This window comes from Alternaria conjuncta (assembly GCF_024043145.1).
Source record: "Alternaria conjuncta strain BMP 0040 chromosome Unknown scaffold_13, whole genome shotgun sequence".
In the NCBI taxonomy this organism is placed as follows: Eukaryota; Fungi; Ascomycota; class Dothideomycetes; order Pleosporales; family Pleosporaceae; genus Alternaria; species Alternaria conjuncta.
The window spans coordinates 280,447-297,674 of record NW_026250102.1 but is presented as its reverse complement, the minus strand read 5'-3'; the positions used below and the strand labels follow the sequence as shown (position 1 = coordinate 297,674).

The window sequence follows — 17,228 nt, the reverse complement described above, 5'->3', positions numbered from 1 at the left end:
TTCGCGATGACGACGCTGAGGGCTCAGCGCCAAGCCTGAAGCAGCTCTCAGACTCGAGCGCGACACGACGTCAGCGCTCACATGTGTAAACACTAAATCGTACATTCACTCATTAGCATTGAATACCGTTCTTTCATTCACCTCACAATAATCATCCCGTTCGAGCCAAGCATGGTCTCATAGCTTGGAATCTTGAACATCGATCGCCGCACCTCCGCACCCACTCCGCACCCTGAGACCACCTGGGCAGATGTGCGCGCTATTACCACCCGCCTCTTGAGCGCCTCCGCCAGCACCATAAGGCCTCCACCACTCTTTAACTATGCCCGGCTTCCGCCGCTGGGGCAAGTCCAAATTCGAGCGGAATCCCGAGTCGTCGTTCAAGCTCCTCGCGGCCATCATCGTCATCACCCTCTACCTCCTCATCAAGGAGTTCCAGAACCCGACTGTTCGAGAGAGGGACATACCGAAGTTCGGCGCACAGATACAACATGCGGATTGGAATGGAACGGGCAAGGCGGACGAGGCACGAGCGAAGAGCGTGCGGGATGCCATGAAATATACCTTTTGGAAGTACAGGGAGAACGCATGGGGCTGCGACGATATCCTACCTGTGTCGGGAGGCAACTCGTCATCCAGAAATGGGTGGGGAGCTTTCATCGTGGACTCCGCGAGCACTTTGGCACTCATGGGGCTATGGGACGAGTTGGCGCATTCTCTCGAGCACATACTCGCCATCGACTTCAACGAAGCGAAGGACCTCGTCGACCCTTTCGAGACCACCATACGATACCTGGGCGGGCTTTTGTCTATTGTGGACATGTATGACACCGGGCTCATTCCGGAAGACGTACTCAGCGAAGAGGCACGCGATCTAGTACTGGAGCATGCCGTCACCCTCGCGGGGAAGCTTGCTCCAGCATATGACACCCCCACAGGCATGCCATGGCCTCGTGTCGACTTTGAAACAGAGCAGGGCGAGCCAGATCCTTCCTTCGTCTTCAGCGACGACCCAACCAAACACGGCTACGACCAACACCCCGCTATAGGCCCTGCGCGAACTGGCTCCTCGATCCTCGAAAACCGCGTCTTGACCAGATTGACTGGCAACTTGACATACACGCAGAACTCGACGAACGCGTGGGCGCCACTTGTATGGTCGAAGTGGAAGACACCGTGGCCAGGCATGGTTGACGCGCCTGTCGACATCATGACAGGAGAGCCAGTGGGCCGCCAGAGGCATTGGGATGGTGGACACGATTCATACTACGAATATCTCGTCAAAATGACGCTCCTAGCACCGCCAACAGATCCCCATCTTGGCACATACAAACACCGATTTACAGATGCGGCGTACTCCCTACGCAAACACCTCAGTTCCCGATCCGCGCCAGCACCCGATCACTACATGCAACACCTGTACATCGGACGCTACAACAAGGAATATGAAAACCAGCAAGGGCATCTCGCCTGCTTCGCACCCGGTACCATCCTCCTCGCATCCAGACTCTACGACGAACCGTACCTCCGTACCTTTGCGCTCGCGCTCCTCGAAGGCTGCCGCCACTCGTATACCTCTACACCCACCAAGATCGGCCCAGAGACATGGGCCTGGATACCCAAATTCGGATACGACGACCCGCTCTTCATTCCAGAGACTGCCCGTCAAGAGCGCGAAGCGATGGCTAGCGGTATCTGGGCACTGGAACCAGCATACAAAGGCCGGCCTGAGTATGTGGAGAGCCTGTTCTACGCATGGCGCATAACGGGCGACAAACGATATCGCGAATGGGCATGGGAAGCTTTCTCCGCTATGGAAAAGCATTGCAAAGCGCCGTTTGGTTACGCACAGCTTGCTGATGTGTATGATACGAAGTCAAAGGGCGAGGATAAGTGGGTTGATATGCAAGAGAGCTTCTGGGCTGCGGAAACGTTGAAGTACCTATGGCTCACGTTCTCGGATGTCGAGGTTGCGAGTTTGGATAGCTGGGTGTTCAGCACCGAAGGGCATCCGTTTCGTATGATGCGGTGAGCGGAGCCGTCATGGTACGGTCGTACATGAAAGAAGAGAGAACACCACGTCTTGGAGAGAAGGGCAACATAACAGCCAGAGAGGTTATAAGATCTCATAACAGATACCGAGCACAGTGGCAAGCTACACAGCTGGCCAAACAGCAACGGCGCAAAGATACCCAGAAACAGATTCGCTTCAATAACAAAAACAAAGAACTATTGTACTATTCCCTCGCTGCCTCACCATCTCCATCGTTTTTCCACAACTTATCGCTCACAGCACTTAGCTTCCTCCGCCACTACCTCCGCCACTGTGTCCACCACTATGGTCAGTACTATGCGCTCCACTATCACCACCGTGGCCATGACTATGCCCGCCATCATGTCCACTGCTATGTCCATGACTATGCCCATCACTATACCCATTACTACCTCCACTTCCATCTCCCCCTACATCCGTAGCATCAGACACTCTATTACTCTTATACACGCTCCCCGACGCGCCCTTATACACCCCGCCACTTCCGCGGTTATAGCTTAGCTTACTGGCATCCGTGTATTCGGGAGGATCGTAAATAGGGCTTCTTCGGACTGGTCGGGGGTGGTTAGTGGACTTTGTGTTCGGTACGGGGATGGGGTTAGTGGTGTGGGCAGTGGTTGGTTTGGGAGTTGACGGTATACAGCCCATGGTGTTGTATTTGAGTATGGTTCGGCGTCTTGGAAAGTGGGATGTAGAATGTGGGATGTGGTAGTGTGTGAGTGTGGAGGAGGGTTGGTGTGGGCGTTTCCTATGTGTTAAGAGGACGATAGGTCGAGGAGTGGCGTGGCAGTTGCGAACGGAGTGTGATCTTGCGTCATCTGGATGCTGGCAGCAGGTGAAGTGGCGCCTTCAATACGTGCGTATCATCAGCGCGGTACATACACCCTATCCTCGTCGCCATAGTTTATTCTCGTAGTACGGTATGTTGCTCGATCCAGCCTGCGTATCGTGAAGCTTGGCTTCGACAAGCGCAGGGTCATCTAGAGGAACTTGTCGTATGGTCGCTCGAGGCAGCTGTGACTGTGGGTGTGGGATGTCGGAGATGGTACTAGAGTCGTTGGCAGTAGCAGTAGTGTTCGTTGTGATAGGCTGAGGGGCAGGGAGAGATTCCGCGTCTTTGGAAGATGTGCAACCCATGACTGTTTCGGGTTCTGGAGTATCGAGGGTTATGATGGTGGTTGGTATGGGGAGAGTAGCTATGTGTACGCGGGTTTTGCGAAGTAAGAGAGAGCAAATGTAAGGAGTGAATTCGCTGCGATGAGTGAAGAGAGTCCCGAGGTTGCTTCACGACGTTACACCTTCAATCAGCAAGGCAGTGTTTCGAGGACCTGTTACGCACACAAGTAAATCCATTTCTGGGGCTAACCACATCACAACACATCCAGCTCATCGTATAATTCATATGGCACTCATTATATTCAGTCTCGCAAATTGCTACTCCCCTACTGTAGCACACCCATCACTCCATCATCTTATCCCGCGTACTAATCCAAGTAAATCCCGTATCGTAATACCCGTATTTGCTTGCCAAGGGACCTTTCATCGGAACAGGGGTCGAGGGCGCTGTAATGAAAGGAGGAGTGGGGGTATTGCGCGGTGCTAGATTTTCAGGTTGGGCTTTCGCTTCTAGCTTGGTGGACGTGGGGGAAGGAGCCGGGGGCGTTGCGGTAGGAGGGTTGGAGACTGGTTTGGGGATTGGTTTGGAGGATGAACAACCCATTGTGAGAGTTTGGGAGAAGGACGTGGAACTTCGGGTAGGTGCAGGAAAGACGAAGTGTTCCTCTTGGGAGGTACTTTTCGGCTACAGAGAATGGGAAGCCTGTATGATTATATATGGAGCGAGGGATATGCGAGTAGTTTTATTGAGGTCTTATACGTGAACAATGGAAGAGAGCGCAGTGAAGCACACAATGTGAGCATGTCCCCCGGTGACCTTGAGTTTTTGAACAACGACACAAAGATAAATCTGCCAGTACCCAGAGCCCTGACTGCGCACATTCCACGTTCTGTCTTTTTAGAATCTCTAGCCCGTGTGCAGCCAACCATCTCTAGTCACTTCCTCCACCTCCACCTCCTTCACCAGTCGCTCTGCCCTCACTAGACATCCCTACATAACCATCGTCACCGTTACTAAACCCGCTGTCTGCTCTACCCAACCCACTGTATTCCCTGCCGTGCATATCACCTCCATCATAAAAAGGAGTTATCCTAGCATATCCTTCGTTGTAGTCTCCGTACGCCCTGTTTTGGCCGGCGTATGTACCAGTACCCTCGAAATACCCGCGGGCTCTTTCACCGTTTCTCCGGGCAGTGTATACTGCTGATATGTGATTCACTTCGTCTTTCACGCGTTCGACTTCGCGATTTATTTTTGATAGAAAAGAGCCCATAGCTTGGTAGTCTTTAGCTTGAAACAATGGTGCGATTGTGTATGCGCTGGCTCGAGTGCTTGCGGTGAAGTGAAGATAGCTGAAAATGGCGCTGTCACGATGACAGTAATATCTGGGAAAAGAATTTATGAAGAGAATTGACGAGGTTGGTGAGTCTTGGGAAGGTGAACGACAAGTTCAAAAGACAGTTCCGTGAGATGTTCATACTTCCTGGCTGCGCCGTAGCTGATATGAGGCACGGTCGAGAAGGCGGCTATGCTAGGCGGAAGTCATTGTTTTAGTTGCGGCTGATACATTGGAAGCACGTACGGTTCGCTACCTACAACTTCTTTTTCATCCCTTCCATTACTTAATAAGTGAATTCAGTTATCGTGCATCTCGTGTGTGTTGCGGGAGTCGTGAGTGGCTCGTCGTTGATAGGTCATCGCGGTACCATGGGAGTGAGGATGGAACCAGAATTCTCGCTACCTATAAAAGAGACCAAAATAATCACAAGACAGCAAGTAGGTCAAGAGAACATGGAAGCATCGTGCCCTTCGTTGTTGTCGTTATCAACCACCACCTCCACCTCCACCATCTCCTCCTCCGCCATACCCTCCGCCATCGCCGCCATAGCCACCACCGTAGTACATTCTACCAGATGTATTTCTTGCGTTTGTCCCGTCGGAAAGTATGTAGGGAGGGCCTGGAGGCTTCCCTGGGTTAGGGCCATATCCGTCTTGATCGTGTTTTGGTCCAGCGAGTTTACTCGACATGCAGCCCATGGCTGGGGATTGGAGTCGTCTCTTCTGTATCTGATAATGATGATGACGATTCAGGATATTGGTTTCGCAGTGCGGGAGGAGACTATGGCTATATGCAATAGTAGTGAGCAGTGATCCGCATGTTTGAGCAGTGAGCTTACTATTGACGAGGCGATCTCTGACTGGAAAGTCGCTACATAACTATCAAGTCATGGTCACTGAGAGCTACCCATCATATATCTTCTCAAACTTCACTATTCAGCTGAAAGTTGTGTGAGTGCGACACGTACGAGAGAGGTCGTCTGACAACGCCTGTGGCGTGCGCCTCTTCGCATAAACTGTTGCTTTCGCTCACAGCTCCATGTAAGAAAACTTGGCTTCAACTCGGGTCCAGACTTGCACGCGCCAAAGGCACACTTCGGAAACATCTCAAGAATCTATATTCGATGCGATAATTGATGCTGGGTATATAAGCGACAGTGACAAGAGATGCACGGCGATAGAAAGTTCAACGCAACGCTAACATTCAGAGGCGGAAATGATCCGCGCCGTCGCAGGAAATTACGGAAGAATTGCGGAGCAAGAACAGAAGTAGAAGTTCGGAGGCGCGCAAGTGACTTTTTTAATGTGGATTCAGCCCGATGGACTGCCTTGGAAGCGCCTTGAAGGCGTGCGGCGGACTGGGCCTCGGCACGGACGGACATTGGATGGGAGGACCGACACGGAGCCACCGGTCAGTCGGTAATGCGCGATCGTCTCTCCTAGGAAAAATAATGCCGCCGGAGAAAGACCGCAAAATATGCACCGGCATTTGATGCAGATGTGGAAACCTGTGGTCATGGCGGCGACCGGAATGTGGAGGTGTGATTGTGCGTGACCGGTTTCGAGGCTGATCGCGAAAGCAATCGCGACAATATATCGAACCACTGCCAGACACCCATGTAGTGGGCGCACAAGGCTTTTGGCATATCTGCCCTCAGACCGCGCCCATGAGGAACTTCCAGTGAAAATCGGTGCTGGTAATATCGAGCGACGGAGTCACGTCCCGTAGACTCGGTAATTTCTCCACTCCATTGGTCGTACCACTCCCGTTGATTTTAGGCAGTGACAGATTGTGGAGGAGAGACACAGTCCGTCCCGAGCCTGTCGCTAGCTCAAATGTGTTGCCGTTCGGGCTTCCCCTGCCCATTGCATCGTGCAGCGCTAGTCGCATGACTGAAGTGATGCGTCGAAAGCGCTCAAACGCGTCTTCTTGACTGTCTTGAGCATCGCGAGGGCGAGGCATTTGCGAGGATAGCTGTTCGCGATAGTAGTCGAATGACTTCGCTATTTGGAGCTCGCTAGCGTCCCAACCCGGCATGGGCGAGGCGTGAATGGCCAACTTGCTCAAGCTGGTGATGGTGTTGATCAGGTTGAGCCAGTCGATCAGCGACACGAAATCGAAATGTTTGGTCGGGAGCTTTGTGCTGTTGTCGAGGAACTGTTCGACGGACCGGACCAGGGTGACGCGTAGTGATAGTTGAAAGCCCGAAGCCCACGGTGTACTATCGCGATCTACGAGATCGATGGAAGCTGCCGTTCGATACAGGTGTATGCGTGCTGCAAGCTGTAGCCATTGCAGTATTGCTAGTCGAGAATTAGCAATTGCGAATGTTACAGTGATGTGACTACTTACTGAAATCTTTCGCTTGCAGCTTGGATGCAAGACGGATATTCTCCCACTTGTCGCTCAGTCGTTTAACTTGTGTACGAACCACCACTGCTTGCTCTGACTGGTTACGGAAAGTCTCCTCCACATCCTCCATATATTGGCAGACATCCGTTAGTATTGGAAGGACGGCATCTGACGTGTTTTCCCACGATGAGGCCAATTCTGACGCGTAGTTCCGGAGTGTGCTGGTGTGCGTCATGGTCCTTGCTTTGACTGGCTCCATCAGACCCAGGTTGGAAGATAAGTAGTAACATCCCAAATAAGCCCGCTTAGCTTCCCTGTCTCGCGGGCTTTCCTTTTGTAGAGGACTCCTCACAGTCCTCCCTATGCTGTCCAGACCTAGGTCGTGAGCAATGCCCAAGCACAACTGAAGAAGCATCGTGATGGAAACGGCTTGGACGTCCATGTAGTGATGGTGCCAGGCTATGAAGACCAAGAGTCCCTGTAGGAGGTCCAGACTCTTTTCGCCTTTCATTATCCGGACCATGACCACTTTACGGAACTCTAGGCTCAGTGCTCTTTGAAGCGGGACCGAATCGTAAGAAGAGACTGTTAGCACAGCAAACATCAACATCGGCCGGCTCTGGAAGAGGTCCTGACAGCGGGCGTCTCTCGTCAGTGATACAAAAGGGAAGAAGTCGACCATGCTGCGATACGTGTCGAGCAGCATCTGCATGTGCACCAGGCTGATCGATCTGATAACAGGATCCAGTCGGCCAAGGCAAGACAGTGTGTCGTTCATTGATTCCCAGAATGACGCCGAACTTTCGGACTGATTTGCATGAGCGGGGAGTGATAACGTCCTGGGAGCTGGTGGCATCGATACAGGCGGAGCGGTTATTGGTGTCGGCGTCGGCATTTGCTGTGTGGAATCCAACAGTTGCGATGGGATGGTGGCTACCGATGGCAGACTACATTGTGTCGGAGCCGGCGCCATTGTCGCAACGATAGCAGACAACTTGTCCAATTTCTTGTCGAAGTCGCGCAGCTTGGTGGGTGTTTGGCCATCGCTGCGCGCCTTTGCTGGCCGCCTGCGCGCAACATGTTCCACACACTCGACTCTTGCCTTTTGGCATCTGGGGCACGTGTCATTCAATGTGGAGCAAAAATATGGCTGGGGTAAACAAACCTCTGGCAGAGAGCCGGCGTGTCAGATGGAACGCAGCGAACCTTGTGTTTTCGACAGCGCTCGCACGCAAAGGCGTTCCCTATCCTCCCTTCTTTTGCGTCCATGGCGGGGACAGAACTGGCAGTCTTGGGGGAAGGAGAGCCATCGGCCTCCGGCTGGGTACCCAGGCTGCTCATGTGGGGAAGTCCGATCATGTGGTGCCAAGTCCGGGGTCAAACTGCAGTTGTGAATTGAGTCCCTCAAACGCGCGTAACGGATGCACCAGAGATCAACGCTATGCTGACAGGGCGGAAGGCAATGCCGCAAGCCATTGCATCGGAACAACTTCAGCACAAGAGCCTTTGAAATGGGTTCCGCCGAGGGCCCGTCTATGTGGCGGTGCGAAATGGTCAAGATACCTCGGGTAGTATATGTCGGTATATTGATGGTCCGCTTGGAACCGGTTGCTTACTCCCGACGGTCTGGGGGCGTGAAAGCCGCCTAATTGCCCTGGCGGAACTGCTCCGAAGCTCCATCCGGCACCAGTGCTGATAAGTCCGTCATGTCAACGTTGCGCCTCGAATTGAATGGACGGCAATGGTGATGACCTCCAGTGCTGGCTATAGCAAGCGGCGCGACGCTACCGTCATAGTTTCCTCGCTCTTCTCCGCCCAATTTCAATCATGACTCACCTCTAGTGCCACAACCACGACGAAATGACCCAGAAAGCGCATCGCGACTATCAGGATGGCTTCGCCGGGAGGATAGGATGGGGTAAACGTCCGGCGCTGCTACTTGTCGATGTTTGTAACGCCTACTGGAACGATGCCAGCCCATTGGACACCAAGTCGAACCCTGCGTCTGCGGCGGCGCCCGCGTCCATCGCAAAACTCGTCTCTGCCGCCCGCCAAGGCAAAACGCCGTTGATCTGGACGCGAGTCGAATACACGAAGCCGGACATGTCGGATGCGGGCCTCTTCTACAGCAAAGTACCGCTACTCAAGCTGTTCCAAGTCGGCTGCGGGAACGGGCTTGAAAGTTGGTATCCTGGTTTAGAGCCCGCCGCTGGTGAAGTCGTCGTCCCCAAGCGCTACCCGTCCGCATTCTTCGGGACCGATCTGGCTGCGCAACTCCACAGTTGCAACGTCGATACTGTCATAATCTGTGGTGTCAGTACAAGTGGTTGCGTCCGCGCGACTGCCCTCGATGCCATGTGCCATCAATTTCGACCAATGGTGGGGAACGACTTGGCAACGCATGAGTCCCTGTAGACGTCACTAATCCTCATTCCAGGTGGTTGGAGAAGCATGCGGTGACTTATCACCTGCTGTCCACAAAGCAAACCTTTCCGATATAAACGCAAAGATGGCAGACGTGGTTTCTGAGGATGAAGCAATTCAGAAGCTGCAGGCTGGATGGGACTGAGCGGGCCGCGCGGCTACGGTACCGCGCCGCAGAACTAGTTCCAGGAGGTCAAGCTTCTGTCGCTGTAAGTTAATACAGTCATCTAGGTTCCTCTCGAGTTCGCCTCCATGAAGCCGAGCGAATCTTTAGTGTACGATACTATATCGCGAAGACATGTGGAGATGGCGGCCGCCACGAACGACAAATAGCACGGACAATTAACAAAATACACTCCTATCTCGATAACATGTAGAAAGAGCCAAGGGGAAGAAAGATGGCGTGTAGAAGGCGTAGTCAAGGTCTTTCATCTAAAAGGAAGGTGTGAAGCGTGGCGTGATGGTCGGTTCTTTCTTCTCACTAACATTTTACTTTGGCAACCGCAACCTAGGTACTGGTCTTACACAGACACGCAAGCGATTCTTCACTATTCACTGAACCACTGCTTCACAGCGCGTTACGTTATCACTCAAAATCACTCACATCGCTAGTCACAATGCCGACAACCCTTCAAGCAGAACCCACGAGAAGGCACGTGTCCGGTCTCAGAGCACATTTGCGTGTTTGCTATCGAGTACGGCATCGGCGTCTCTAGATACACCTTCTAATCCACAATACGCTCGAAAGCGACGCGACACTGTGCCCAACTCAAGCACATCAATCACACTTGAAGTCTTCCGATCACAATTCTCCGCCAGCGCCACCGCCAAAGACATTTCTGACATGAAGCAACGAAACTCAGCGCTCCCGATACTACAGCACACTCCTTATCCCGGTGCAGAACCGGTGCCCGATTGCGTGTGGGTATGCTGTGGATGCAGAAGAAGATGGGAGACGAAGGAGCTCGGCAACATCTGTGTCGGCTGCAGTCACAAATACTCCGTTGACTGTTGCCAGCTTGCCGGATAGCAAGTCATTGCGGGGGATTAGGAGATGGCACAAGGACGGGTTAAGGTGCGCCAGTCTACGCTCTTGATCTAACAAAGGCTAATATAGCGGCATACTTCAGCTGGTAACACCCAGCGGTCGAGAGTGTGTACGAATTTGTACTTGTAGCCATGGATGAACGTGCTGGTGGCAAGCGCAATCAACAAAGATATCCATTGGTATGCATCCCTCTTCAATGCCATGATCTACGAAATTTACTCCGCTCATGCTTCACATAGGCAAAGTGCTGTGCTCCATTCGCTCCTCTAACACAACTCTTGGGCACCCATTCGGCCATAAAGCTGACGCCTGACTCTGCTTGACTTCTCCAATGGCTCGATTTGATTGCATCCCTTCCATACACCATCACGCCCCTCATCGGCGGTACTATCACTCTTCTGACCACTTAGATTCCGACCCTCATGATTTGGTGCCCAGCGACCACGGCAGTTGGAATTCTCCCTCGGGACCTGCCCCAGACGACTTCTTTGGTCTCCACATGGCAAAGATAGGCGGAGGCGTCAGCTCATGCGCGCACTTCCTCCACTCGTCGCTCGCTTCCGACTTCTCGTTGTCGAAAGCAATCTTCAGCAGAGACTGAAACCCAAACTTGTCGTAGAGCGGTTTTCCCATGGCAGAAGCTTCCATCCAACATTCGAGATCAAGTCCGTCCGCGCGTGTAATACCAACGTGCATGAGAAGAGAGCCAACACCGCGATTCCGATGGGCAGGGTCTACCGCCATCCAGTTGAGTGCTAATACAAAGTCAGCGACAGGAAGAAGATCATTTTGACTTTTCGCACAATCACGTTTCTTCATCCGGAAATAGCGCGTTTGAGGGGAAAGGAAATGCTCCACTTACCACAGTGTGGCCGCGTCATCCAATTCGCTCGCGGCCTGTACACCTGATTGAGTATTGACTCGCAGAAGCTCCGATATTCGCCCTCGGGCCACCATGGCGCTGTCAACTTTGGTGTGCCTGCAGCGAATGGGTTGACAGTCGAAATTACCCATTGCGAGCAACCGACAGTCTTGTTAGTGACTGTGTCGAAGGCGTAGAACCAGTGGCTGGAATTGTCCTCTTGGTGTTGTTTCCAGAAGCGTTGTTTTGACTCGGCGACGGCGAGGTCGCGATGGGCGCTCGTGTAGCCAAGGACCGGGAAGAACAGTTGCATGAACGGCTCATAAGGTGTGTAGTTCGCAGCCCAGATAACATCCAGTATCTCATCCAGCTCTTGCTTTGTCTTTGCCTCCCGGATCACGTATCGTTGTCCCATCGCAGCGGATTGGCGTTGGTCAAGCCATGGCGACATCGGCCAGGTAAAGTAGTCTGCAAGTGCGCTACCTCGCCGCCGCTGCGCATTGACAGCGCAATCGGAGATATAGCTTGACCCAAGTATTGGACATCGTAGATTGCCGTGTTAGGGTGAAGTTGCCCAACAAGGAAGGTACCGTCGACACATTTAGCGGCTTGGCGAGGCTGGCAAGTAACACCCTTTTGCCCCAGCACACCTTCCCCGATAGCCCCTCACTTTTACACACATCCAGCCACTCGGTAGCACTTGTATCGCTATCATCATCTCCAGATGCTTGCGACCTTCCTCGATCGTACGGGCGCCGCAAGACAGATTCTCGGCGATGTAACGATGGACCGAGGCTGGTCGCGTCGCTATTCATTCAAGGTCCGCGCTCGGAGCGGTGCGATTGGGGTATGGTGTTGTCGGGACGGGCTTGCGACGTATGTTTGTGAAACTCGAGGCGAATTCTGTGACACCCAATGAGCGCGCTCCGTCTTATGGAGCCGCGGAGGCTTGCTTTCTACATTCACTCCACAAAGCGGATCGAAGAATGGAGCGACCTCCAGCATATGCGCCAGTCTGCAGCGATGAACAGGAAGAAATCTTAGCAGAGCTAGAAGAGAAGGATGGCGTTTCCTGGAACTCTAAGAGTACTGAAATCATCCCGACCAACACGCGCAGCTTCGTGGCGTACATGTCCATCCTGCTGCTCTCTCTTTCCGCGAACATTCTCCTGGTGATGGACAATGCACGGCTTCGCATTGCGCACAGTCCAGCTAAGAGCAACTACAGTAAGTAAAAGCCTGATCGGTATGATGCTAGCTCACGAAGATCAAAGGTGGATTAGCCTACGATACTACTGTGCCATATCACGCGACGACAAAGTACTGGCATCCGAACGCCAGTGATAGTGATATGGAAGCGGCATGGGACGCTATTGACACCAATGCCATGGCAGTCACGCTTGACGATAGATTCGCAAAACGTGTCGGTCTACCCAACTCTACTCGGTTTCCATGGGATACCGAGAGAAGCATCTACTACGTCAAAGGAATCCACGATCTGCATTGTCTTGTACGTATACATGATGATGTTTGTGTTCATCCGCTGATTGCATCAGAAACTCATCCGGAAAGCCATTGTGTCAAAGCATAACGACAACCCACAGCCCTTCAATCTTCTTCACATCTACCACTGCCTTGACGGACTCCGGCAGAACATCATGTGTAATGCGGACGACACACCGATACCAGCCCCTGTTACACATCAGTCGGGCGAAGGTCAGCTTCGACAGTGTCGTGACTGGGACAAGCTGATTGCATGGGCCACGCGTCCTGACCAACATGCTTGCTACGAGTTTGACGATTATCGCGAAGCAACGAACACACTGGAAAACTTTGCGTTCTGTCCCCCGGGTTCGCCTTACCGGGAGTTCCAAGAGGCTTATTTCCAGCATCATGGACACAAAGACGCGTATGAGCTGTATAGCGACGAAGAAGAAATCGTGGTTTTCTGAAGTCGTGGCCGAGATACATCTTGGGCATACGTGGTGTGGGAACGTTCCTGGTCGTTTGCGCCAATTAAAATACGAATGTACCTGTTTTGAAACTTAATCGCGGTAGCAGGGAGCACTTTATCGTCAGAAGTTCCGATGTACATGCAACTTAATATCGATGGAGGCTACACTACATGATCAGCATCAGCCACTAATGGTCGAACGCCATGGATCGGAAGGGTATGTACATCAAATCTGCCCTGACCACGAAAAGCGTCAGGCAAATTCCGCGGCCAGCTCCAATGTCAACCGATGTCTCATGCCGTCAACGTTTCCTTATATCGGCCCGGGTCAACTGCATTGTTACGATGACCGTGCGGCGAGAAGACAAAAAGTGCAGTGCGACACTGACAGGAGTAAGGCAATCATAGAGAGTGGATGAGCGGCGCCGAAGACATGCGCGTCTGAAACTTCGGACCGGCATGATTACATGCGAGAAGTAATAGTTCCGAAAATACTACGCTGAGGTACGTAGCAGTCGACACATATATTTCGAGGTGAAGAACAGCAAGCTCAGCACCACCTTCATCCTGTTCCCACACACTATCTTCGACGTAAGCTAGAATGGCTTCGGGCGCGTATACTCACTGACGCTGACCAGAACCAAAAAAAAACTCACCAAGCACATCAATTATCAACTACCTGCCATGCACGCTACTATCGCTCTACTTCCGCTTCTTGCCTTCGCGATGGGCATCGCTGCAGCTCCAGCACCCCTGCATCCCGTTGCCCGGGCCGTACCAGATATCAACGAAGTCGCCCGAAACCCGGCTCCCATCGATCATCATGTCGGTTGGGACGACCATGGCAAACCGACACTCGGAGATATCAGCCACCTCAGTCCAGAGGACATCAAGAAGCTCAAAGACCTCATCAAGCATCTACTTGGTGGCAGTCACTCTGCATAGGAGGCTGTCGGAAGTCGCACATGGAGGAAGTGATATCATCCAAGGTATGCGCTTGAAACTTCGCTTCTCTAGGATCTAGCTAAGAAGTGTAGCCCCCGGAATTCTTTTACAGACAATTATGCCATCTACTTGCGCACACGAAAGAGGTGGAGTCCTATTCTCGCATGCGTCGTCGCTCTAGCCGCCAAGGCCGCCATAACAACATGATCAAATACGACTAATTTCGAGATTTCTACTGCTCTACCTTACTTGCTCAGTTCTGAACACTCCGATCTGTCTTGGCTAATTCCACGGCCTTTTTCATGCAACAACCTGTGAGCAGCCATCATCTGACGGGCAGCGCCACCACTGCAGCGACCGCCCCACTGCAAGCTCGCGTATCAATGGAACACTACACAAGATATGTGCTGGCAAATGTTTCACGACGGCATTGGCCAATTGACCATCAATCGCTCGGCAACGCACAGTCGTGACACATTGCCGAGCCTGGTGTGTCACAAAGGTCACACCACGGTAGAAGATCCCAGAGCGAGCTAATCAGCGATCGGAAGATGACGAGTGTCGTTGTAGCTAGCGAGGTAATATACTGGCTTTCCTCCGCCGCTTACTCCCGTAGCTTCCGACGTATACCTTTCACTAACATACCAGCAAATCCTAACCTGACCCGAACTTCCGGCGCAGTAGCACAAACACCTCTTTGAAACAGAAGAATGTTCAACCGAGGATACACAAGCGTCTGGCCGACCTTGCATGTTCGTCCCTCTGTGTTGCTACACCTGCGCAACGTCGTACCGCCGCTTCCTGGTCTAGCAGACCCCTTTCCCCCGGTCTACTAACAATCCAACTGACATCGCTTGTTTGCAAGTGTCTCGCTCCAAGATTAAGAGCGGATAATGACAGCGTGTGCTATGGTGATTGTGAGCGAGCCCTCAATGCAGGTTACCTACACGGTGGCAGCTCGCAATCTCACATTACTTGCACGTAATGTCGGTATTAGACGGTTGAGCGCGTTTGTAAGCTCCACCTTCATACAAACGAACAAACGACCTGTTTGCTCGCCTTCCCTTGTCTATTCTTGCGCGTGATAGGCCGCGCATAATACCTCGCTACCTATTACTGGCGCACTCACTTCGTCGGTATCTAGCCATTCTAACCTCGGATACGATGCAATGATGCCGCAATCTCCTTTTGCTTCTTCCCATCAACCCCTCCCGCGCCGGCCGGGAAGCAGCGCGGATGTCGGTCCGTACATCAATGTGATTACGTGGGTTCTCTTGATTACCTCCGCGTTGGCGGTCTTGACTAGGCTTGTTACCAAGCGTGCGTTGAAGCGGAGCTTAGATATTGACGATGGTTTTGTCTTGCTGGCTTTGGTACGTCACGTTTGATTGAGCTGGATTACCGTTTCAAATCCTGCTTTTGCTGACTGATGGGGAATAGATTGCGACTATAGGCTCTGGTGTCTCTGTTAGTTTCCAGACAGGTAATGGCCTTGGGCGAGACATCCTGTTGTTGACTGAGGATCAGATCTTGGCGTATCAGAAAGTAAGCGGCTTAGTGACCGGGGACTACATTGATATCCTGCTAAGTTCCTTTGCAGGCCGAGTATGCGAACAAGCTGCTCTACATCGCAACTCTATGTTTCGCAAAGTTGTCCATCATATCGCTGCTAAAGATTCTGACCGCATCAAAACTACACCGGACCTTAGGCTTGCTACTCACCGTCTTTATCGCTTCTTGGAGCATCCTGTCCGGACTTGTGTCTGCGTTTCAGTGCGGCGCTGAAGAGCCATGGCGCTTCCTTGAGAGAGGAGGGAGATGCTTCGACTTGGTATGTAAGATTTTTGCCGTCTTCATTGACATTGCTGACACTTCGAGGAGGCCGCTTTTTGGCAGTCCGTCGGCGTCGTGAACATACTGACGGATCTGGCACTCATACTGTTCCCGGTTCACGTAATCATGACGCTACAAATGAGCACGAGCAAGAAAGTTACGATCCTGACGTTCTTCGGCGCACGATCACTGTAAGTTTTGCAAATAACCATGATACTAGTCCCTCACTAATGCGCCACAGAGACATCGCAGCGACTGCCGCCCAAATGGCGTTTACCCACGGCTTCGCATCACCCAACCCGACGAAAGACCTCTGGACATGGACACTCGTCACTCAGATCATTGAGTGCATCACCATCCTCACATCATGCGTACCCTACCTACGACCGCTCCTGGAACACGTCCCATCAGGCCTCTACGGTACCGACACGATACGACACCGAGGTACGACCCCAGAGCACGGCTACTCGCGCACTAAAAGCAATTCGTATCAGCTCTCCAGCATCGCTTCGAGAGTCGGTGGCGGAACAAAACACAGTCGGAAGAGTGAGGTGGAAGGTGGCGGGCTCAAACGCTTTCTACCAATGTTCTCGCACAATAGAACGACAAATGCCAATTCTGCATCGGGTATCCCTGGAGGCCCTCCGCGACCTGACGGCGAAATGGATGTCGAAATAACAGCTGTACATCACAAGCATGATGGAGAGAAGCGATGGGATGACAAAAGATGGGAGAATGCAAGTACGGGAAGCTTTTCGAAGATCCTGAAGACCACTGTTGTTAGTGCGGAGTGGGAAGACGTAGGAGCAAAGCGTGGCGATGCGTCCAGTGATGAGATTGTGATCTTGCGTTGATGTTCGCTCGGTAGAGGTGCTTTTGCGGTAGCGTCAAGAGTTCTATACCCATTGATCTGGTGCTGAAATCCAACGAACCCAATGCTGCACGATCTTCATGATTCCTTCACTGCATCAAAAGAATTACGACACGTTTGTTGATCATTGTCGACGTCGAAATGCCTGGACAATGTGACATCATACACGTGAGATTACAGTCAATGCTCCGGCGATGTGGTATCCCCGTGGGCCTGTAAAGCTGTGCGAATGTTTTGCAGTGCCAATCGTCGCGTGGCTCACGCACGGGTTCCAGCCTTGAAGGTTAGTGAGCTGGTTCCAATTGCAACTATCCGTCTGAAGGTTTAGAACTGACATGCCACTTAGCTGCGAGTACCAGTCCAAATTGCCCATAGGCCAGAGAACCTTGAATGAGCATAACTTGCACGCGAGGTGGGTCAAGCCCGATAC

The 17,228-nt window shown here is 52.4% G+C and overlaps 7 protein-coding genes across 7 annotated transcripts; 5 read left to right on the top strand and 2 right to left on the bottom strand.

The window, feature by feature from the left end:
- Positions 1 to 322: 322 nt before the first annotated feature.
- J4E85_008402 (uncharacterized protein) lies at positions 323 to 2,032 on the top strand (the record flags this gene model as incomplete). The annotated part of the gene is made up of 1 exon (XM_051472628.1): positions 323 to 2,032. The coding sequence occupies one exon, from the start codon at positions 323 to 325 to the stop codon at positions 2,030 to 2,032; it is 1,710 nt and encodes a 569-aa protein (XP_051323449.1).
- Positions 2,033 to 6,162: 4,130 nt separating this feature from the next.
- On the bottom strand, positions 6,163 to 7,384 carry J4E85_008401 (uncharacterized protein; the record flags this gene model as incomplete). The annotated part of the gene is made up of 2 exons (XM_051472627.1): positions 6,163 to 6,785; positions 6,862 to 7,384. 2 exons carry the CDS (start codon positions 7,382 to 7,384, stop codon positions 6,163 to 6,165), a joined length of 1,146 nt encoding a protein of 381 aa, XP_051323448.1.
- Positions 7,385 to 8,721: 1,337 nt separating this feature from the next.
- J4E85_008400 (uncharacterized protein) lies at positions 8,722 to 9,430 on the top strand (the record flags this gene model as incomplete). The annotated part of the gene is made up of 2 exons (XM_051472626.1): positions 8,722 to 9,240; positions 9,299 to 9,430. 2 exons carry the CDS (start codon positions 8,722 to 8,724, stop codon positions 9,428 to 9,430), a joined length of 651 nt encoding a protein of 216 aa, XP_051323447.1.
- Positions 9,431 to 10,753: 1,323 nt separating this feature from the next.
- Positions 10,754 to 11,610, bottom strand: J4E85_008399 (uncharacterized protein; the record flags this gene model as incomplete). The annotated part of the gene is made up of 2 exons (XM_051472625.1): positions 10,754 to 11,088; positions 11,196 to 11,610. 2 exons carry the CDS (start codon positions 11,608 to 11,610, stop codon positions 10,754 to 10,756), a joined length of 750 nt encoding a protein of 249 aa, XP_051323446.1.
- Positions 11,611 to 12,181: 571 nt separating this feature from the next.
- J4E85_008398 (uncharacterized protein) lies at positions 12,182 to 13,147 on the top strand (the record flags this gene model as incomplete). Its single annotated transcript, XM_051472624.1, has 3 exons — positions 12,182 to 12,422; positions 12,470 to 12,705; positions 12,752 to 13,147. The coding sequence occupies 3 exons, from the start codon at positions 12,182 to 12,184 to the stop codon at positions 13,145 to 13,147; spliced, it is 873 nt and encodes a 290-aa protein (XP_051323445.1).
- Positions 13,148 to 13,750: 603 nt separating this feature from the next.
- J4E85_008397 (uncharacterized protein) lies at positions 13,751 to 14,094 on the top strand (the record flags this gene model as incomplete). The annotated part of the gene is made up of 2 exons (XM_051472623.1): positions 13,751 to 13,764; positions 13,788 to 14,094. The coding sequence occupies 2 exons, from the start codon at positions 13,751 to 13,753 to the stop codon at positions 14,092 to 14,094; spliced, it is 321 nt and encodes a 106-aa protein (XP_051323444.1).
- A 1,971-nt stretch (positions 14,095 to 16,065) lies between these two features.
- On the top strand, positions 16,066 to 16,477 carry J4E85_008396 (uncharacterized protein; the record flags this gene model as incomplete). Its single annotated transcript, XM_051472622.1, has 3 exons — positions 16,066 to 16,118; positions 16,169 to 16,371; positions 16,422 to 16,477. 3 exons carry the CDS (start codon positions 16,066 to 16,068, stop codon positions 16,475 to 16,477), a joined length of 312 nt encoding a protein of 103 aa, XP_051323443.1.
- Between the last annotated feature and the right edge of the window lie 751 nt (positions 16,478 to 17,228).